The 23,317-nt window shown below is 38.5% G+C and overlaps 2 protein-coding genes across 2 annotated transcripts; both read left to right on the plus strand.

Moving 5' to 3' along the window:
- The first annotated feature begins 7,693 nt into the window (after positions 1-7,693).
- Positions 7,694-10,783, plus strand: si:ch73-91k6.2 (alpha-1,6-mannosyl-glycoprotein 2-beta-N-acetylglucosaminyltransferase). The gene is made up of 2 exons (XM_020631459.3): positions 7,694-7,829; positions 7,951-10,783. The coding sequence occupies exon 2, from the start codon at positions 8,130-8,132 to the stop codon at positions 9,387-9,389; it is 1,260 nt and encodes a 419-aa protein (XP_020487115.1). The 5' UTR covers positions 7,694-7,829; positions 7,951-8,129; the 3' UTR covers positions 9,390-10,783.
- Positions 10,784-11,946: 1,163 nt separating this feature from the next.
- Positions 11,947-23,192, plus strand: brox (BRO1 domain and CAAX motif containing). The gene is made up of 13 exons (XM_020631504.3): positions 11,947-12,070; positions 12,842-12,943; positions 13,140-13,246; positions 13,713-13,809; positions 15,296-15,391; positions 15,504-15,576; positions 16,952-17,057; positions 17,444-17,533; positions 18,867-18,952; positions 19,079-19,160; positions 20,115-20,265; positions 20,987-21,146; positions 21,235-23,192. Exons 2-13 carry the CDS (start codon positions 12,843-12,845, stop codon positions 21,316-21,318), a joined length of 1,233 nt encoding a protein of 410 aa, XP_020487160.1. The 5' UTR covers positions 11,947-12,070; position 12,842; the 3' UTR covers positions 21,319-23,192.
- Positions 23,193-23,317: the final 125 nt, after the last annotated feature.

Genomic DNA, 23,317 nt, shown 5'->3' on the forward strand with positions numbered 1-23,317 from the left:
AAGGCACCCCCACACAGCCGTTTTGGACGCCCCCCAGTTTGCAAGATATGAAACCAGTTATCGTGGCAATTACGGTAGTTATCCAACAGGTGTTGCTGCAATGAAAGCAGGGAAGTAATGTGGTTCAGATATATCTGATTCTACCAGATGTAAGGAGAGTAAATAGCTCAGTCTGTAGGGACTCGGGTTGGGAACTGGAGGTTCGCCGGCTCAAGTCTTGGTGCTGACCAAATCTGGAAGTTTGTATGGTAGCTGGAGAGATCGTTTCCAAGATCACTTCCTGAGCACTGCCGAGGCAGTATGTTTCTCATATGCTCCACGAGCAGAAACGTGGTCAAACTCTGTTTTTGAGGAAGTGGTCATGAACTCTTGTGGCTAAACAAACACTTTGAAAACATTCATCACACATGACAAAATGTTTGGACCAAACCAATGCGACCCTGAGTGCAGCATGATAATCATTTCATCTCAATTATCTTGTTTTCATGATCTATGGGAGCCAAAATGGTGATAAAATTCAAACTCAATCAATTGCCCATCCCTAGAATCAGAGATTTATCTGTTTTACAGAGATCTCCAAGTTTCACCTAGCCAAGAATTCTACTTCCCGTTCTTTTTTTCTGTCTGTCTGTTTGTTGTTGTTGTTGTTTTTAATGAAGCATAGGGATTACCTATTCATAAAAAGCGCTGCATCCATAATCCACCACTCCTCCTCCTCCATGTTTGATGACCCTTTGGGAGCAGACTTTGGCACGGGATAACGAGCCTCTCCGATACTTGACAGCCACATCAAACATGTTCTTCATTGTGTTCACGTTTCCTCTTTGAATTGAAGGCATTTAAGAGAGTAAATAATATATCATACAAACACCAGTAATGTTTCCATTTAGTGCCAACAGATGCAGTCTAGAGTTGAATTACTGTCGTATCAGTTTAAGCAACTTAGAAAAGATAAAATCTCACCCAGGAAATTAATTTGGCACCCGTCATATATTCTAACATCCAGGTGACAGAGAAGAATAAGGACTTTTATTCAGATAGTTTTCTGACCACAAGATTCCTGTATTTGTGTTTGCCACTGTGGAGGTAGTTGTTTTTGGGGGGCTTTGCTCCATCTGAGAATTTTGCTGGTGAGAGCATGAAAAACCCCTATAGTTACTGTCCATCAAAACATAACATTGAGGGTTTGTCATTATTGAGTGATACAATTCATATTAAACAAATTGTTTAAAGAGTGACCTTTATATAAATGATCCTTAAGTAACATATAAAACACCTGCAAGGGCTACACTTAGGTACAAATGCAAAAGCATCATGTACAATGCACAGGTTTTCTTCTTCTTTGTGTGTAATTTGCTCTTACAGTGAATACTTTCCTGATGTGATCAGAGGGTGGTACAGCTAGCGTGAAAGCAAAAAAACTCATTTTTCTGTGCTGCTATAATATTACCCTGTGCTGCGTCCTTTGGGCGTCTCTGGACAATCAACTGAGGGAAACAATTTGAAAATTACCAACTGAACACATCATTACAATCTCTGTCATGATCTCTGTCATGTCTGCTGGGTAAATCATATCTCAACCTTGTCTCAGCATTAAGGAATGGCTCCATATCATTTTTACAGTGGACTGAAAAACAAGGCGTTTGAGGTTCGTTCATGTTTCAGAGTCACTTTTTAAGCTGACTGTCTCTATCCCATGTAAACATGACAGTCTCTGTGACAGTGTAAACAATGAACACAACAAACAAACTGTGTTATGTTTGGTTTCTGGGTGCTGCCTTTGGACCCCGCTTTGGAAAGTTCATGTAAATGACTTTGGTTTGATTGAAGACTAAACAATTATACAAAATATCTGACTGCCTATATGTTAATTTGAACTCTCAACCAAACTATGAATGTTTAAAGCAGAATCCATTCATCCATCATCGTTACCGTTTTTTTCCCGTGCCGGCTAGAGAGAAGTGGGGTTACACCCTGTACTGGTCGCCAGTTAATCACAAGGCTGACATGAAGAGACAAACAACCAGCCTCACTCACTTTCACACCTACGGGCAATTTAGAGTCACCAATTCACCTAAGGAGCATGTCTTTGTACTGTGGGAGGAAGCTGGAGAACCCACACATGTACGGGGAGAACATGCAAACTCCACACAAAAAGGCAGCTGGGGATTTGAACCAGGAACTCTCTATTGTAGAGGCAACAGCGTTACTTCCTGCACCATCATGCAGCCTAAAGCACAGCCATCAGGGTTAATGTTTTTATGATATAATCCATTCACAGGGTATATTCTATAACATGTATACTCTGAATGCCTTGTTTATTTTTTTTTAAATACAATTTGATTTGGGAATATTTTTCTATGAATCTCTATTTAGGCTATATTTTGACATCACATGTTTTGTTATCCTCAGTAATGACCTCTTATCTAAATTTGTTTGGTGTTCTTGTAATTGTTTCAAGATTGAAACTACTGCTGAATTGATCATGATTCACAGTCATCTGCTAAATTCATTGCATATAAAAAAAAATACATTAGTACTGATAATGCATAATGTTCTCATAGGAAATGTATAAATGAAATAAAGCAATGACACTCAGAAGGCTTTTTGGCATTTTATAATCTTGTTAGGGCCTGGGAATGTTTTTCAAGAGAGCAAAAATAAAACTTCTTGTTTTCTACTGACAAAAAGAAGCAAAAACAGATGGCTGACATTGTTCCATTCAAATGGAGAATTCAGAAAACAGAAGTTATTGCTGGACCCAACAAAAACAAAAAAGGAAAGTGGAAAAACTTTGTTCACAGCTTGGGAACAAACAGAAAATCACTTCCAAGGATGACGTTTGATGTTCTTTGTGAGAAAGGAACAAAGATGGCAAGAGTTTACAAGAAACAAAAACAGGACTACAATTGCCCAGATGGATATATATATATATATATATATATATAAAAAGCATTTGGCAAGGTTTTTATTCCAATGACAGACCACCACTGTCCCTGTGCCCTATAGGTGAGACAGTAACCTGCCTCAGTGATTGTGACTACCACCCAGTGGCAGAAATGAACTGCTAAAGCACAGCTGGCATGTGTGGCATCTGCTGCTTAATTGATCAAGTAGAGACACCTTTGTGTACATCCTCTGCACCGACTTTGATTCCTCTGGACAAGCAAGGGTGTTATGTGAGACAACTCACAACCTCACTGTTCCCTTCTCTCGAAGCCCAAGGACCAGGAACACCTCCCTGCACATGATCCCTGACCTCCTGCCTAGCTGACCTCTTATCCTTCTGCACGCTCTGAATGGCCACTCAGCTCACTGTACAAACATGATTGTGAAGCAATTTTCAACTCCAACAATATTATCAAATTGATGTTGCCATTTTCGTACCAATGAAAATCTGCTGGTGAATAGAGGCTCATAATTGTATAACTTTCTCATTCTGAAATGCCTCTTTAGAGTTTCATTGGGATGTGAGTAAAGCTAGGATCAGAAATGCCTGCACGAATACATATACAACGTTGTTTGACTTGTCTCACTCACTCAGAGAGCAACAACATTATATAATCCAAAAATAATTTCCGCACTCATATCCTGCTTCTTCTTCTTTAGTATTCAGTCTGAAGTTTATTTTCTGAGGCAGCTGGGTAAAGTCTTTGCCTCTGCAGCAAAACATTGTGCATGAGAATTTTTTTATTTTTTTTGCAACGATTCCATTATAAGTAAGGGATTATTGCAACAAGGAAGTGGGGAAATACAACCATATGTCAATACAACTTTTTTTTATCTGTTTGTTTGTTTGTTATAACTGTTGAAAGAAAGTTGCAATTCTCTGAGGCTTTGACAGCATGAAGATGGTCCAGCACATCAGATCCACAGCAAAGGGCTAACATTAGAGTGCACTTTACTGATTTTAAACACAATGTGTTATTCACCTCTCGTGAGCTGAAGGATTTCTAAACCTGTATTAATACACAAAGACTATTTCGCGGCTGTGAAGAGGAAATAATAAACCAGAAGATGTTAAAGAAGAGAATAAGAGAATTGTTACATTTGAAAGATTGGGTGTTTATATAACAAATACTTTTATTTTGAACTGGAAGCTTTGTTGTTTTTGGAGTAGAGACAGGATATCTACCGTTCTACTTTAATTGAGTTACTTTGAACTTTTTATAGTGTTCTATGTCTCTTTATTACAAGTCTACAGGGATGTTCTGCTTGTGAAACGTAATCTCTAGTGATGCTCTTGGGTGACATTTTCAGCTGAACTTCATTTTTTTTGTTCCAGCAGAAAAAAAAAGGCTGCTGATGAGTCAACCTACAAACATGTGCTCTGCAAAGAAACACGGTTAATCTCTCCTGTGTTGTAAAGCTTTATGTGAGGCACTCTTCTGTTTAATGTACAGACCTTCTACTTCTGTTGTTTGGTTTTCATCAGAATATTTTTACCCCATCTCTCTCGTACCAATCACATGCTAACTTCATTAAAGTTTGGATTTGAACTTTTACTTTTTTGGTCGACAGAAGCAAACAATTAGAGGCACATTTCTTCTTCTTATTTGGAGCTTGAGTCATCAAGAAAAGTACAGCAAGCCCATCTAACTAACTTGTGAAAAAGATTGACTGTGCTGCAACAAGGACACAACAAACCAAAGCAGCAAGTGATTGATTTTTTAATTAAATGTTATTAGAAAAACAACCATTCAAATGTTATCAGATACTGAGTCCCTGTTATTAAATAAAAGCTCTGTGAGTGTCTCTGAGAGGTACGGCGCAGATGCCACCTATTGATCCTTTCCATATTTTTATTATCGAGTACATGACGAGGACATAGTGTTCTTTTCATCTTGCAGTTTGCAGACATGTGGCAGCAATGTCTTTTTAAATCACGAGGTATCTATTTTCATTCTAATGAGTTTCAGGTGTAGTTTGTCTCTGACATGTGAACTCTCTGAGTAAGACTGTGAGCTTGTTTTCAATAGAAACACATCAAATCAGAAGAATCCTACTTTAGATTTCTGTTTCTTGAGGATGTTTAGTTTTTTTCCAAACTAATTTTCAGACGAGAAAAGGCTGTTTTGTGGGAGGTAGTGTGGTGTGCCTCCTGTTTAAGTCACATCATCAAAGAGTCAAAAATGTGTAAATAAAATAAAAACCTACTTATAACTTTTACCATCCATACAGTGAGTACATGCATGCACAGGGGAGATCGTTACGCATTAGAAAACAAAAATAATCAAGGCTGGTTGACTGCTGCCATCTATTGACGACAATAAAAACTACACTGAGTGCACGACTCATAATGACTGACTCATGCATACTTTAAGAATTAACAATGTGTGCAAATGAAGGCTGATAGTTTCATCCTGCAAGAACAGGAGCCAAAGGAGTAAAATGTTACAACCAAAGCACAAGAAACAGTTTGATAATGATATAAAATGATGTTTCAGTGTTCAAATAAGTCACGCTTACAGGTTTTCTTAGGTTTTTCTTGTGACTAAGGCATATAAGGTCGGGAGGTTTCTTCTGGCTCAGAGTTATGATCCTACAAAAGGAGCTTTCATGAAAAACCTTCACTACATGGGACTTGGCTGCCGGTATAGCAAAAGTCTGGGAAATGGAAAAAGAGAAGTAAAGCACAAAATGACTTCAAGCCGTATTCAATTCAATGCATTTAAAGATTAGGAAATCTCCACTACACTTTCCTAAAGAAAACAATGTTTAAAGGGCACGGCGTCTTTAGTCCATTCTACAGATATTTCTGGATTATGACAGACTCAAGTGTATATCTTGAGCTCTCTCTCTCTGCCATCTCTTTTATTTACAACTTTGAATTTACTAATGTTGCATGTTATGAGTTTAACTCAACCTTAAAACTTTATGGAGTCACTTTCTTAACGTTTGTGCAATCAAATGATAAAAATGACTAAATCTAAATCAAGGATTTACCAGAGCATGATATCTTGTATACTCCTTATGGATTGTTTAAATGATTGAATGGTTGATTGAATGAATAATAGATGTATAGGTTGATTGATTGAACTTTATTATCAGAAAAAAGTCTGAAATTTGACTTGCATCACAGCAGCTTCATTTACAACATAAAACATGATACAAAGACACTCATCAATGACAAAACAAGGATTGATTGGGCAAACAGAGTGTGCACTTTTTTGCAGAGCAGAGCCTGGAGACAGTAAATCCAAGACACAGAACATTCTGTCACAGTGATGATTTTTATGGTTCAATTTATTAGACAAAAGTGAAAAATGCGACTTGTCAAATCTCTTGTAAGATGTCACTGAATTAAAACTAAATCATGGGAAAGCTAACTCACTGCTATTTTTGAACCTGGAATATTGTGGTTAACATTGTAGTCCGTAGGTGGTAAATGGTCTGCACTGCCGCTTTATAGTCTCACACAGTCCTTTACACTACATTCTACATTTACAGTGTGCCACTGCTTTGGCCTATAATACCCAAGAGAGATACCCTCCTTGACATGATCCAGGATATTTCAATTTAAAATGGTTTCAGACAATGTGATCGTTTTTCTCACAGGGTGGTTCACATCACACCTCCAGTCTATTTACATTATGTGTTATTATCAAAGGCCTCAGCAAGAACTGGCAGAGCTGGCCCTTCATTCATCATGCTGGGGCAATTTAGGAATCACACATTAAAAAACAGACAACAACACATGTATAACGAACACGTGTATTTGAGGAATGAATATGGGAGTGGGAGAAAACATTGATGATTTGTGATGAAATAATTAAAAGAAGGTTTTATGTATTACATCATTTATTTATTTTTTACAAAACATATGTTTATTGTTTAGAGCCTGAAAAACAATGGTTTGCAATAAATTAAAACACAAAAGTTATTTTATTCAAAAACATTGTTTTTGTCGGGACATCATTTTTATTGTGATTTAGCTGAAAGAGGACATTTTTCAATCTTGGTTTTATGACATCATTAAATAAATGATTTCACTAGAAGATGAACCAATTCATCTTGTCACACTTATAAGGGGGTTTAAATGGCCTCATTTTGGACTCGTATACAACTTTTGCACTGATGTTAGAAACAATCATGATATCCTGGTATCTGATATAAGTCTCAGCATCTCCAATTCTACGTGTTCCCGTGGGGTGTCAGTTTTTCCAGGCTTTTAGTTTCAGGGATTTCCCACCCCACACACCCTTTTATTGTGTTGGCATTGAGAGTCCCTCATATAAAAAAAAGACTATTTAACTTGTCAAACCTGAACAGGTGGGGGACTTTGCCACAGCACTGTAGTAGGCCTACTTAATAATGTCCAGCAGGCTCTTTCCATTTAATCAATATTTATTTGTCTAACGCCAATTCACAACAACTGCTATCTCAAGACACTTTACAAAAAGCCTTAACTTAAAAAGACCTAACAGCTACTTCACAAAACACTAACTCTGAAGTTTAAGAATGAGGGGATGTGGACCTTAACATAAAACCCTTTCTTTACATCATGACAAAAATAAAGCTATAGGAAATATGCATTTATCAGGCATCTTATGGTACTTTTCATAGACTTCACTGATAAGCTGCGGTTTGTTTGTATAAAAACACTCACACACACACTCCTACAGTTCACAGTTCAGTGTGTGCCTGCTTTGTCCCTCTCGTATGACACAAAGTATGAAAGACAATGATTCGTTGAGCAGCAGCTCGCTCTCTCCCCCGTTGGCTGCTTTGTACACGTCAGCAGTCAATAAGTTGTACTCGAGATATATGATGGTCCAATCATCCTCTTCCTGGTGTGAGCGTGTTCAGACACTAAACCTACTTTTGGGGTAAGACAAATGAAGCTAAGCGCCGCTGATTAGCTTCATATTTTCACGCCGAACAAACACACGACGTGTCGTTAATGCGTGTTTAAATGTCACTTTATACTTTATGCTGCTTTTTCTACAGGTGGCGGAAACAGGCGGAAGCGACAGTCACGCGACGGCAGAAGTGGCTGTCATCTTTACTTTTTTTTTTTAAGACGGCGTGAGGCGACGTCCTGCATCAAAAGTGGGAACTTCACCTCACGGAGGAAACTTAATGGATGAGAAGTTTACAATGAGGACGTCTGTTTCCACTTAGAGAAAATGAGGTTTCGGCTGCTCAAGAAGAATGTGCTCGTCCTGTTGGCTGTTTCCTCTTTCGTTGGGGCTGTGCTCTTTTCAACACGTGTATTGTTTTATTCCGACACGGAGAATAGTGGACCAGGTCATGTCTTACCGACAAAGCAGGGGATGCATCCGAGTGAGAACGTAAAGTTCAACTTGGAGTCGCTGACAGAGTTGACCCAGTTTGTTTACACTGGGAATTATAAGCAGAGTGTTTACAATGCAGATAAGTTTCCAGCAGAGCCTGAACTGGTGCTGGTTGTGCAGGTCCACAACAGGCCTGAATACCTCAGTCTGCTCATCAAGTCACTGGAGAAAGCTGCTGAGGTCCACAACTTCCTCGTCATCTTCAGCCATGACTATTTTACGGAGCAGATAAACGCCATTGTGCAGGGGATTACTTTCTGCAAAGTACAGCAAATTTATTTCCCCTTCAGCACGCAGCTGCATCCCAGTGATTTTCCTGGGCAGAATCCACAAGACTGCCCCCGAGACATACCCAAGGACAAAGCTCTCAAAATAGGATGTCTGAATGCTGAGCACCCTGACTCCTATGGACACTACAGGGAGGCCTTCATCACTCAAACCAAACACCACTGGTGGTGGAAACTGCACTTTGTGTGGGAGCGAGTGCATGCGATGCAGGGGTACAATGGCTTTGTGATTTTTTTAGAGGAGGACAACTACATCTTGCCTGACTTTTTCAATTTCTACAAGTCAATGGTGGAGTTCCGGAAGAACAGCTGCCCAGACTGTGACATGTTAGCGTTGGGTAATCACAATAGCCTCACTGATTTCACCAAACTGTCCAATAAGGTGTTAACATCAGGGTGGATGTCCACTAAGCATAACATAGGCATGGCCATATCCAAGGAGGTTTACTACAAACTAATGGGCTGTAACAATGAATTCTGCACTTATGACGACTACAACTGGGATTGGACTCTACAGCACCTCTCTGGAACCTGCATACCAAAGCCCCTTAAAGTGCTTGTGGCACAGGGTTCCAGGGTCCTTCACACAGGGGACTGTGGGCTCCACCAGAAGGAAAACTGCAGGCCAGAATGGGCCGCTCAGAGGGTTGACGAGAACCTTCAAATGGCCAAGCATGGCCTCTTTCCTCAATCTCTTGTTCTTGATGGTGCGGATGCAGTGGAGCACAAGGCACACATGAAGAACGGAGGATGGGGAGACGTACGAGACCATAGTCTATGCAATAATTACGCCAACCGCCTTTGAGCTGAAACTTTTCCTTGAGAAATATGGGTAAAATGGGTATTCTGCTGATGTGCCATTTATTTACTGCTTTTCAGGGTTTCAGAGGCTGCAGTCACTATGACTATGTTTCAGTGAGTTCTTCCAAGGAACATGACCAACACAAATCCCAGCATGTTACCTAAACACTTCAACTTGTTTTTAATCACCAAAGCTGCAGAGATGCCAAAGATGTTGATACATGTTACTGTGTATAATGCAAAAAAGCTTTGCAGTGCTGTTCAATACAAGTCACCAGGTTTGTAATTATCTTTCAAGCCAAACATTTGATTATATTGATTACATAGTGAAGATAAATTAAAGTAGGGCTCATGGGAGTGGACATATCTATGTTTCCATAACTTAGAATAAGTTGTTTTATTATTGAGTTTAACATGTTTTATTTTGAAATAATGGGTTTAATTTCCTGTATAAAACCTTAAGTTACAAAATGTTGATTTTGCTTTGGGGTAGATTGAAAAGTGTTGAAACTAAAAGGCACATGTAAAAAACTGTGATGACAATCATGAATATGGATGCAGTAAATACATTTGAAATGACCTGTAATCTTTAATGTCCAAATAATATAATACACAAATGGGAATTATGATATTGAACGTAACCATTGGTTTCTGTCTGCAGCCTTTTGAGACATGGTCGACTGACACAAGTTGTTTAAATACTGTTTAGATCCCAGTTTGCAAACAGAGCTGGCACGATGTGATGATTTTGTTTTTCTTTGGGTTGTTACCGTATTTGCTCTCTGATAGAAAAAGTGACCCTTTGGAACTTAGTTCTGTGATTACCAGGGTCAGTTGTTGGTGGTCCTGCAATTCTCTATTGCAACCAAATGAGAACCGACCGAGTAGCCTTTGGAGTTGAAAAAAAGGGAAATATGCTTATTTGCTAAAATTAATTTAATAATTGTTGATGCCATTGTTGCCTTAAAGTTGACCAAAAGTGCCCCTTTATTCTTCCATTGTGCCTTCATGTTTAAAATATATATTTTAAAGGTGCGCTGACGTCAATGTTGTTGACAAAGTACTTCTTTGCATGTGTCAGTGCTGGGGACTTAGAGTCATGATATGTTTTGTCGTGTCCATATCCATTAATTTTTAAGGATCTGAATGTTTTTTTTATAATATCTTAGTTGTTCAATCAGGTTGAATGTTTTTGACGACGCTGGCTTCATGCTTGCAGCTGGTGAAAGTGGCCCAAGAGAATGTTGGGGCAACTGAGTGAGCCTTGAGGAGATTCCTGTTAAGAGAAATACAAAATGAATGTGATGATGAACTCAGTTATTTTCTATTGTATTCAATGCAAACTTAAAAAGCATGGTAATAAAGGCCAGATTCACAAAGATGTGCCTGTTGAAATGACTGAATGTCTGATGTTTGTTGTTTTCTATTATAATTTCATTCTTATAATAATAACTTTAAATAGCTGTTCATTGTTCACGTAGTGTTGAAAATTTCAAGGAAGAGTTTTTTTTTTTTTACGTCTAATCATGGCTGGTAAATAACGATATCATTATTTCATACACAGGCTACATAACTGTAATTCATTTGGAGGTTGTATTAATATCATATTTTTGTCCTGATTGGGACAACGTGTACATTGATAATAGAAGTGGATGTATCAATTGATTTTTGTAGCAGCATGAAGAACGGTAGTCTTTACCCACAACAGTGTCAAATCTCTCTATAGCCAAGCAGAGTTGAGTCATCCTTTATAATATAACCAAGGAATCAGCTGAAGGACAATGAGTTCAATTTTCTGACCTATAAAGGCCTACCAAATGTTTTCTGCTGAATTTGAAAGTGTTTCCATGGCAAATAGTGAGTCAAACCACGTAGGCCTACTTCAATTTTATAATTGATCAGTGCCTGAACTTTTTTCATTTTTTTAAAAATGTTTCTATATTGAAACAGTAAATAAACCGTCATCAATATAAACAGGTTAAGAACAAAGTCAGGGGGAGTTTTCAAACAAATATGTTAAATAAGGAGCACAAGTCAAGCGTTTTAGAAGCTTTCTTTTTTTTTTTGTTTTTACCGCAAATGGTTCTTATGCTTTGCTCAGTTTTCTTTTTAATGGTTATAATCACCAAATTATCAGTTATTTCTGTTTTTCACTACTGTTGTTGTGGAAACGACAATAATCGTGAAAATCAGTACATTTTTTCTTAAAACGAGAAAATTCAGAATCAATGTTATCAACAACACAACAACATACATATTTCTAAATCTGTCTGTGTAGGGACAGTGCCAGAAAAGATGCAGCAGCGTTTCTTGATAAAGTTTACACATGAAAGAAACTTCCTTTACTTAGCAGTAAAAGGGTAGGCTGTTTGTAAGGAAGATTCCAGATATTCTCTCAATTCATCAAATCTAGACCATCAGTGCTTGAACTGAAAGCTGTTTAATGCATTCAATGGCATATGTTGGCATGTGGAGGCCTTTTTTTTTTACAAACTAAACTATTAACAAAATTGTTGCTGATCTGAGAGTTATCTGAGAAGATTTCCGGACACACGTCATGTGACGGATCCCTCTGCTCTCATTGGTCAGACACTACTCCCTTGTTTATTTCCGGAAGTAAGTCGTCTTCGGTGTCAGACTTTCCATACGGACTATTAAACCGTATCTACAGCGTCAAGACGACAGGTAAACAGCTATACGTGTAATAATTCACGTTTGTTACGTTGTTTAAAATACTTACGCATATCCTGACTCGGTTTTTCCTTTTTCTTTAATAACTCATATTTACGTTTGTAGCTTTAGCCGACGGTAGCCGTTTGCTAGTGCTATTGGTAGCTTACGTAATGTCCTTTTGTCAACAACAAATAATGATTAAATATCAAAGATAGACCAAAGTCACGCCGCAAAATGTATTCATTTCTCAACGTGAAAACGTAACTATGATGACTAGCTTGTTGACTGAACAGTGTCGATAACATGACGTTAGCAGATGACACAGAAGATAGATAAATATAATCTTTAACTTAAGGTCGTAATATTCACCTTTACATAATTCATTTTTACTCATCGTTAAGCGCTTGTTAGTACCGTATTCTACATGACCATAATCTATAGCTAATGGGTCATTAATACCCTCCTAATTAATGCTTATTGATTATAAATTAAAGTTCATATTTAACATCTTCCTAACCTATCAATGAGCAGTATTTTGTAAACTCTTAGTTAATAGTCTATTATAGACTATGGTCATGTAGAATAAGGTACTAATTAGCGCTTTATAATTAATAATAAGCATTCTAATAAGCAACTTGTTAATGGTGAATATTGTGACCTTAATTTAAAGAATTACAAAGCTCTAATTAAGACATAGGAGCATTGCATGTGTTATTGAAAGGATAGTAAGAAACCTTGTCGTCCTGTATTATTTAACCTCTGCAGGTGTGTCTTTTTCCACAGGATGGCACATTGGTTTCACAGAAACCCATTGAAGGCTACGGCGCCCGTGTCCTTCAACTTTTATGGAGTGGCAGGAAGTCCCGCTGCAAATAAGATATGCAAGTATGTCACATCTCCAGTTAATACACTGACAACGTAATGCTCTGTGGCTTTGACACAATAGACATGTATTGTCTTTGTTTCTTAACTACGTCATGATCACAGTAAACTCTTTGCTATTGAGATGTCAATTCTGTGTTGGATAAAAGTACTCCAAACGCTGCGACAACCAACATATTTTCTTGTATGACACATTCAGTGACCTAAGGACAACAAGGGCGAGGCTGCTGGAGATGTTTACTGATGTCACTTGCAACCATGAGATGATGAAAAATGCCACGGATGCATACTTCTCCCTCCTTCAAGGTATTTTTTACATTTCAACATTTTGCTAACCTATCTAAAATGCTCTGTTTTGTTTGGGTAGACGGGCAACAATACATTACAAACCATGATGTTCAGCCAATCATTAAACAAACATAATTGTATTGTTACTTTATGTCCTTGTGTTGTCCTAAAATACAATTTTACAACACAAAGACAGGAAATTGCCTGTGTTTGAATTTTCCACTCCAGAGATTCTCAGTGAGTAAGAGGTGTGACTGATCTTCATCAGGAAACAATACTTTTGAATGTACAGGGCGTGATCAGTAATGTGATGAGAATGGTCTCCACAAATTCTACAAAGTAGCCTTTGTTAGCCTTGACATTGAAATGGAAACATTAACTTCATATATTGTATTTTAATTTATCAAAATGTGTTTTTCTTTTTCTTGACCTGTGCCTAACCAGCTGCTACTCTTGTTTTAAATAATGGTTTGTGATACATTAGGATTTCTCTTACCTTTGGATGGAACCACACAGGAGAACAAGATGAGATTCATCCAGAACTTCAAGTGGACTGACACCTTACAAGGAAACGCACCAAGGTAAAAACAAAACAATAAAAGTCCAATACTGCACTGCTGCATGGCAAATGTTTGGGTAACAGTAATAGAGCAAAGGAGGGCTTACGTAAACTGTGCTTTCCAGAAGGTCATTAACCACCTCTAAAAAAACATGTAATTCATATTTGTTGTTCTGTAAGTATTTATGAATATGGAATGATTATTTATGAACAGATGTGAACACTACAATCTTAAAAAACCTACAACTATAATTTTTATCCTTACTCTTGACAAGCGTGGCAATCTAAACATTTAACATCAGTGCTGTCCTTTAACCCGGACTGTCCAAAACCCAGCAGCAGCTCAGCTTTTATCAGGAAATAACAAGAGATCACACATCACGCAAACTAAAATCATTGTGCTAACTTTTAGAGCCCAACATGGTCTAACACCCCAGTACTTACTTTCCCACCAATCAGCCACTCAGAACTTCTGACCAAAATCTATTGACTGTTGTTTTAAAACACGAGGTGACCGTGCTTCCCAAGCCGTTGGTCCCAGTGTCTGAGTGCCTCCCCTTGTCTTTGCGGCCCGTAGGTTCCTGTAATACCTTCATGATGCAGGTGATTTTTTTATTTTTATTCAGACAAGCATTTAGTAACTTATACTGCACCACTTTAGTTACTGCTTCTATTGTCCCCATCAAGTATTCAGCTGTTGTTGTTGAGCTATATCTCCTCTTAGTTTTAAAGTAAAGCCCGGCTCACACTGCAGGACTTTCAAAATGAGGTCTCACACATGAGGGGAATCCTAAAACATATTCTCTTCCATAATCTAAAACATGCTCACACTACAAGATATGAAAATCTTGACACATCACAGACTACAGGATATCCTTAAGATTATCGTGCCCGACGGAGGAACGTACCACCTCACGTGACCTCACGTAAACAATGAAGCAGGCGGGTAAATTTACAAATATAATGCTTTGTGCAGAGTGTAAAAAAAACATTTTACAAAATGTAAGATGTAAGTTTTGGGTGAATAAATGTCTGGGGAGACATGGACAACATGGGTTGTGTGTTCTTCAGTAAGAGCTGGAGGTCAGATTGTAACTATGAGTATACAGTACAGGTTGCCCCCCGCCGCCGCATCACCATTACTACACTTATCACTGTCCTCCCTCGTCTCCGTCATGATTAAAGTCACACACGTTTTCTGCCAGACTCTTTCATGACGTTATCGTCAAGATTTTAAACTCTAAATATCAAATCCGATTTGACCTTGTGCAAGACACTTAACCCCAAGGTTCTCCCGCTGCTTGTCTGCGGTGTATAACTGTGTATGAATGGGATTAGTTAATACTGATGGCCACTTCACTTAGCAGCCTCTGCCATCACTGTGTGAATGTGTTGGTGTGACCTGATGTGTAGAAGTGCTTTGAGTAGTCAGAAGACGAGAAAAAAAAAGTGAATTTATCATTTACCAAGCTTATACCAGTAAATACAACTCAATGCTCCTTCCACAGTGCTCAGCAGGATGTAGTCTTTGAACTGGTCTCCATGGCCTTCAATGTAGCCGTGTGGTACACAAAGTTTGCCTCCAGACTCGCAGGAAAGGAAAAGTAAGTGTTTTTTGGCTTGTTGTAATTTATTTGTGCGCAAACAGTCACTTATAGCCCAATGCTTTGATACTTAATCAAATATTTTTCCCTGTCATGTTTTCCTGTTCAATAGCGTTTCCGAAACTGAAGCAAAAGATGTTCACCGGAGCCTTAAAGCTGCTGCGGGTATATTCAAATACCTCAAGGTGAGCAGCACACATACCACCTTTCTTTAAGTTATTATAGTGCTGCTAGACTTGGATGACTGTGATCACAGCTCATCGTAGTATCAAACTACAATATCCTGATTGTTATATTTCTATGTTATCTATACAAACCAGCGCTGCCAGCGTTAAGGTGTTAATTGCGATGCAATTAAGGTTTGAAATGAATGCATTCATATTTTAAATTGCATGTTGTGTGTCCCCTTAGGCGCACCGTCGTTAACCCGCCACACAGACAGCAGCGTAGTGATCAAGTTTAGGTTCAGGTTACTTTATTTGTACCCGTAGGCAAATTAGGTTTCAGGGAGAGTCACTTAATACAACACAGACAATACATAAAACATACAAAGTGCAAATGAACGGTACATGGGCAAAAGGTGCGGAGGTGCATAAAGTGCACAGGTTCCAATCGTAGAATTAATAAAACAAGTTGATCTTTAAAAGTTACAGAGCTGAGAACACCAACATGAATAGTAAATGAATAAAGAACCACTAAGAAGCATGACAACAGCTTCCGAGCCTGCTATCTCTGTGCCTCCATGCAAGGCCATCATTAAATTACAACGACAACATCAAGCAGCAAAGAGGGAAAACATGATTCCCACAGATACCCTATGACTTGATCCTCTCCAATATGGCTGCTGGGACAAAGCTGTTCCTATAGCGCTTTGTTCAGCACTTTGGAACTGAAAGCCTTCGTCCAGAGGGAAGGAGCTGAAACTCACAATGAAGAGGATGGGACTCGTCTTTTAAGACTGAGCTGGTGATCCACTCCAACTGCCTGGAGGGAAACAACGACACATCTGTTCCTCTAAGCGGCTCATTTTCCTTTAAAAAAAGGAGAAGCTAATTTGATGAGTCAAAAACCACTTGGACATCACAACATTTCACTCTTTTAGTGTCCTGTTTTTTTCATTGGTGTTTTCGACTCTTGGATCCGTATCAAGTCCCTTTTTCCGGGGTTAAGTTAATGTTGTAAACTTCGTAAATCCTTTATTTTCTTTCAAAATAAAAGCAGGGTTGTATCCAAACAGGAGGTAAAGTACCCTAAGCTTGAGTCACTTCAAAAATACAAAATAATAACATAAAAAAGCAAAACAATTGACTTTCAAACGGGATAAAAAATAAGATTAAGCGCGATTAACGATTGGATTAAAGCATTTAAAAAACAATTAATTTTATTAACAGCCCTAACATAAAATAAACTCAGTGTAACGAAGGGATTATTCTTACGATCCTTCCCTTACTTCACTGCAGCACACAGTCTTCATTCAGATGATATAATATCTCAAACACAAAGGGACAAATGTATTATTTAAATAATAATCCATACAAAATGTTATCATTTTGACTATAGGAGGTCAGCATCCCTCGTCTCATCACCCCCGCTGAAAAGGGTCGGGACTTGGAAACCAGAGTGATTGACACATATATCATCCAGTGCCAAGCAGAGGCACAAGAAGGTAAAGAAGCTCTAGGCCTGAACTATGCACCAAAATAAAGTTCTTTAAATGTCCTTATTCTTAACAAGCTGTTATTATCCCTGTCATGTGAAATAAATACTTCAGTTATGTTCATATAGAAGAAGTTACATTGCAGTATGAACTAACAGAATAAAAAAAGCCTCTTAAGTTGAATTGTTATTTTTAATGTTGAATCTTTCTTGATATCCGAAAACACACAGAATAACTGATGAGGACCTGTACCTTTAAAAAAAGTCAAGCAATGTCTTTATTGACCGGGTTAAGAGTGCAGTGACAGCACATACTGTCCGTTACTATTCACACAACCAAATGTTATTCATTTGCAACCATTTGCATCGCACCTCTCTCTGTTTTCTTTTATTCAGTGACAATTGCGAGAGCTATCGAACTGAAGCACAATGCCACCCTCATCGCAGCGCTGTCCTTTGAGACGGCAAACTTCTATCAAAAAGCTGGTCAGTGTTTTATCACACCTTGTTTTGAAGTATCTAAAGAACTATAGAGCTCATTCAGTTTGAGTAGTTGTTTTCATTCTCAACATAAAGGTAGGTTTGTATCAAATATTGTGTTATACTTCAAGCAGGCCAGGAGAAATTATTATACCAAAAGGGTTTCAGGATGTGGCAGCCCTTTGAGCCCCAAAGTCTGAAGGTCTCTGTGTATCCTCATTGTGCCTGGATGGCTTCAAACTAGTGCTGCTTTCCATGTGTGTACATTTTATTCATATGACCATCATTTTCACTTTATTGACAGATTTATTTCATAGGTTTTCAAAGACATTTTTAAGTGAAGTACTTATCAAAAGTCATTATATTATTTGGGGTGGCAGTCGATAGTCTGTAGGGACTTGGGTTGGGAACCGAAGGGTTGCCGGTTCAAGTCCAGGTGTGGACGCTACAGTATGGAAGTCAGTGCGGACTTTACAGTATGGTTAGAGTATGGAAGTTGGTCACTTCCTTAGCATTGCTGAGGTGCCCTTTACCAAAGCACCAAACCCCCACTAGCTTTGGTGCGCTCCCTGTTAATAAATACATGTATGTAATTCAGGCCTATATGTGTGAGAAGCAACAGAGTGTAAAGTATGTAAAATAAAAAATGTAGATGGAGGATATGGAGGTGGCTGGTTGGTGAGTTAAATAATGTAGTAGTGGAAGCAGCAGTACATAATTTAGCATACACTGAATGACTGAAATATCAGTTTAAGTGTTTGTACGCTTTCTGTAAAGTATTATCAGGCGTTACCTTGCTGTCAGAGAGCCCTTCACTGTAGATCTTCAGTGATCTTTAATATGAACATTATATTGCATTTAACTCCACTATATTTGACAGAGCAGCTGTTTGGGTTGACATTTCTTTAGTATAGTCAGACTGACATCAAACTTCACTTCTCTTTACACTTCTCTTCAAAAATGACCTCTCTAGTCACCATTTAGATTCCAGTTTCCTCAGACGGCTTTAAACATCAACAACCCCCTGCAAACACTTGGCACACGCAGCACACATTTTTTATATAGATGATTATGTAATCCCAATGCGGAAGAAGCCAATGGGATACTTACGGGAACATCTTTACCCATCCATTAAGAAAGACTGTGCTGAATACATAAATGAGCTGTCTGACTGTGAGTTACAGCGATGAAAACATTTAAATACAGTGATAACTTGTACTGAGTACAGGGCTTAGCTTGCCTGTCTGCCCCTCAAAACAGAGCCTACTACTGTCTACCAAAGACTTCTTATCAATAAATAGATGAGAAAAGTGTGACGATGCAGTATGTCTGTCTGCAGATCACACACTGAACACCTTGGAGCCTGAGTGCAGCAGCAAATGGAGGAAGTATCTTCAGCTGAAGCAGCACTTTTACATGGCCTATGTAAGTTTCTGCATCTCTTTAATCAGTTCACATTACTCTCATTGATGAAAAGGACACAAAGATGGATAAAAAATTACTAATAAAGCTCCTTGTTAAGCTCATTCATTTTTGTAATTCTCCTTCTAGGCTTACTGCTACCATGGACAGACACTGCTGGCGAGTGACAAGTGTGGAGAAGCGATACGGTCTCTCCAGGAGGCAGAAAAGTGTATGTTTTTCTTCTTCATCTTGAGTTTTAACACATTTTATTTATTTCATTTTCTATTGCACCAGAAATGTTTTTCAATCAAAAACCTGGTTGATGTATTTGTATGTGTTTTTAATCTAGTGTCATATTTTCAGTGTTCTCCTCTTATATAGAGTTTAGTCACTTTAATCCCCAAACTATTCAAGATAGCCTTGAGACAAATTTAAAATGTCATATTTTAATCTTCTACTCCACTTGAACCCAAGACTGGGACACTAGTGGAATATTTAGCTTGACATCAATTGGTGAAGAAGAAAGAGTGTCACTGTCACAGTCATTCAGGGCATTTGGCCAATGCAGTACATTTCAAACCCATGTAAAGGAGCGTGTTAACTCTGACACCTAGTGTTTAAAATGGGTACTGCAGTCCATATATCCAATATTAAATAGAGCTGTCTCCACCGTCCCCTCCTCCCTAGAGTTGATGTGCACGCAGGTTGCCATGTCGCGTACACTGAAGCTTCAGTGTTTAGCCAGCTCTGCATCGGTTTTGAAAACTTTCTGGGTTCTAACCTCTCTCCATTTAAAAAAAAAAAAAAGCAACTCCAATATTTACCGAAATTTTACCACATTTTGAGCTTATTTTAAAAATGCAGAGGCCTTTAGGTCGGGTAGAAACAGTTCTATCTGAACCATCGCTGCAACACCTGTTGGTTTGCTGTTTGTTTGGCAAACCGAGGGGCGTCCAAAACAACCGTGTGAGGGTGCCGTAAAACCGCCTACCTTCTCTTGTCCAAACAAAAGCAGACCATTCAAGATCAGAATCTAAACATAGCATGTTTCCTTAATGTCTGATGATACAGTAAGGTGATTTTAGAATTTAATTCAGTAGATATCTTACATTCTGGAGCTTTAATTATTTATTTTAATAGGCTGGATTTCTTTTCATATTAACATTAAGACTTCTGTGTTTAGGTTACTCCCGTGCTGAGGCTCTTTGCAAAGAGTATCGTCAGACCAAAGGCCCCGGCACCACTGCTAAACCATCGGAGCAGCTGTTCTTTCTCAAACTAGGCGGCCTCATTAGAAACACTCTGGAGAAGTGCCAGAGAGAAAATGGCTTTATGTGAGTCAGTTTGGGAGTTACACATACACACAAGACATGCACGCATGGACACTCAGATTCTGAACATACATTGCTCTTCTGAAGTTGAAACATCTGTATTCTACACTGTCATTCTTAAGTGGACTCATTTATGAGTTTACACAAGTTCAGATGTGAGAGAACATTCCATACAGACATACAGCAATGGTTGAACAATGGCTGAGAACGGCTGCAGCGTTTTGAAGCTGTGAGTTTACGGATTAAAGATAGAGTCAGTAGCTTTGTCCTACAAAATTCAAAAATAGATTTATACAAAGGTAATGCCACTCAATCATCACTTCGGGGCCCCATACATGTTGTGGTGACTGTGTCTGCAGAGATCCTGTCCTCTGCCCGGATTTTGATGTTTCGATTTGTTTTGGTTGAGTCGGGATGTTTCTGGGTGGGGACTGGTTGTGTTTCCCCCAGACAATGACAGCAAGCAGGTGAGTTGAGTCAATAAAAACATTCAAATACAGGCAGAGGACAGGCCCATGAGTGATGGTTGAGCAGCTTCATTTTTGAATAAGCCGATATTTTATTTAGGACTCTTATCTTTAGACAAAAGTCATTGGTGCATTTCTAGTCTTTCTCATTTCTACCATATTTGTTTGCGATTATCTTTGTTTTGATTTAGCTGCATCACATAGCGTCTGTGGTGTCGCTAAAACTTAAACATCTACTCTTCGACATTTATCTTCAGATACTTCCACAAGGTCCCCGCTGAGGCCCCCCAGCTGGAGCTGAAGGCGAGTTATGGCCTGGCCGAGCCGATCCTCTTTGAGCTCCCGCCCCTCAGCGAGCAGTGCACTCCTGAGGTCTACGCCACCTTTGACCTGACTAAGGGAGCCAAAAATGACAAGGTACTAAAAGTTATTTCCTAAAACTGTCCAGATTACTGTATAAACAATGACCTGATGAACACTTGAGTTATTGTTTATGTGACTTCAGGCCAAACCAAAGGAGGAGGAGGTGAAACCAGTGAAGGAGCCTGATTTGAAGCCTCAGAAGGACACAGGCTGTGTGGTCTCCTAAACCTTCCACACTTTTAAGCCTCATGCTTCAGCATCGTCTCTTGTAATGATGACATCCATATTTTGTTATGTTCATGTAAAGCTCCATAGGAAAAAACAGTCTTTTTTGTAATATAAATCCATGCTGTTTTACATTTATGCTGAAATATGTGTATTGTATTTGGGTATTACAACAATAATCTTTGCATCTATGCCAAAACCAGTAAAAGCCTCCAAAGAGCTTTTCATAAAGTAAACTTATAACATTTATAGGATGGAACGTTCTTTAAGGTTATTGTAAGTAATTACAAGTTAGCTTAAAGTAATGACTTCAAATAAGGACTTTTTAAGGAGACATTATATGGAGTGTAGATCTATTAATAGTACACAAGTCGGCATTGCAATCCTGTTCACTGTGGCCCCTTAAAGAAGCGTCTGTTATTTTATTACATTTTGCAGTTAAAGGAAGAATGTGCAACATTTTACTTGTATATATATATACCACAGAACTCAGTTATATAGCCTGCTATGTAAATATCTCTCTGAGTCATTACTGTCAATGAGTGAGTGTGGGCGAGTCCCGCTGGCTGTGTTGTTGCTTTTGGAGCCATGTTTGCATCGGGTTTACATGGACGCCTCCTCCTCTTGCTTATAAAAGCTGTTTAAGTCAAGGACTACAGAAAAGAAGAACAACAAAGCCTTTGATGTCACATAAGCGTTTTAGATCACGGTCATTCTGTGTAGATTTACATTCAGTCTGCAGCTACGAGCTAACTAAAGTGTGCTAACATTAGCCCGCTAACAGCACAATGCAGGACACAGGCAATTGCAGCTCGAGCCAAGGACAGTTCTCTCCTGTGCACACTGAGGTGAGGGAGGTTGGAGGTGTGTCGATGGGCTTCAGTATGGCTGAGCTGTGGCCAAACAGCACTTTGTTTTAGTTTCATGCTGGTGCTCAAGGGCGACATCTATTGGATCAAAAAGCAGCACATTCTTCCTTTAAGTGCTCTGAAGTCATTATAAAATGACTTAAACAATGACAATCTGTCCATGAAATATTAATTAAAACATTAACCCTGAAATATCGATCTTCAAAACATGCATCCTCTTGAAATATAAATAAGGGATATTTATGTGGAATTTCTTTGGGCCTCATCAAATACTGACGCACACATTCAGAATTAAAAAGATGTTGGAAGTTGATTTTCCTTTGTCAGCCTCGTGCTGAATACTGTAAGATGATGATTTGATAAGAACTTGCTCACTGGATGCACATGCCTGTTGTAAACTGATCAACAGTGAACAGACAAAGCACTAATACTGCATTCCTCCATTGCTGGTGCATTTAGTTTGTTCACAGTCAGCATTTGATTTAGGAAACATGAGTTTAAACTGTATCTCTTTTTGTACATGATATGATGTAGCTATTGTTTTTCTAATTATACTCTTCATTTAAGAAAAACGTACACGTTTATAAGGCTGAATCATTCTTTTTGTTTATTTTAGAGATATATATCTGATAGTACTTCTTAAATTTATTTTAATCATTCTTCACATTTGTAGTTGAACACTAAACACAAGACAATAGTATACAATCCTGTGTAACTCAAGTCAAGTTTGGTGTTGATTTGATTTGGCGTTTCAGTGGATATATCCTGTATAACCCACTGATTCATTGGAGGTTTTGCTGGTACGTAATGTATTAACATGAAGTGTTATCCCTTTCCTTGAACACAGTTAATGGGGAATGAGCATAATCAAATTCTATGGATTGAAATATGTGAACAGTGGGGTCTGAGATTGAATGTTCTGCTGCTGAAGAGCTGCTCCAGTCGCTTCACAGATGTTGCCCATTTTGTAAATAGTCGGCCTGCTCAATAAAATAAAGTTGCTGAACACTTGCATAAACCTATTACATACTTCTCACTCATGTACACCACTGGATATGTATTAAACGTAGCTTACTCTGATGAAAAACAGACAAGTTTCATACTAAATATAAGTGTAAAACAAGTGAACGT

This window comes from Labrus bergylta, chromosome 15 (genome assembly GCF_963930695.1).
Source record: "Labrus bergylta chromosome 15, fLabBer1.1, whole genome shotgun sequence".
Classification (NCBI taxonomy): domain Eukaryota; kingdom Metazoa; phylum Chordata; class Actinopteri; order Labriformes; family Labridae; genus Labrus; species Labrus bergylta.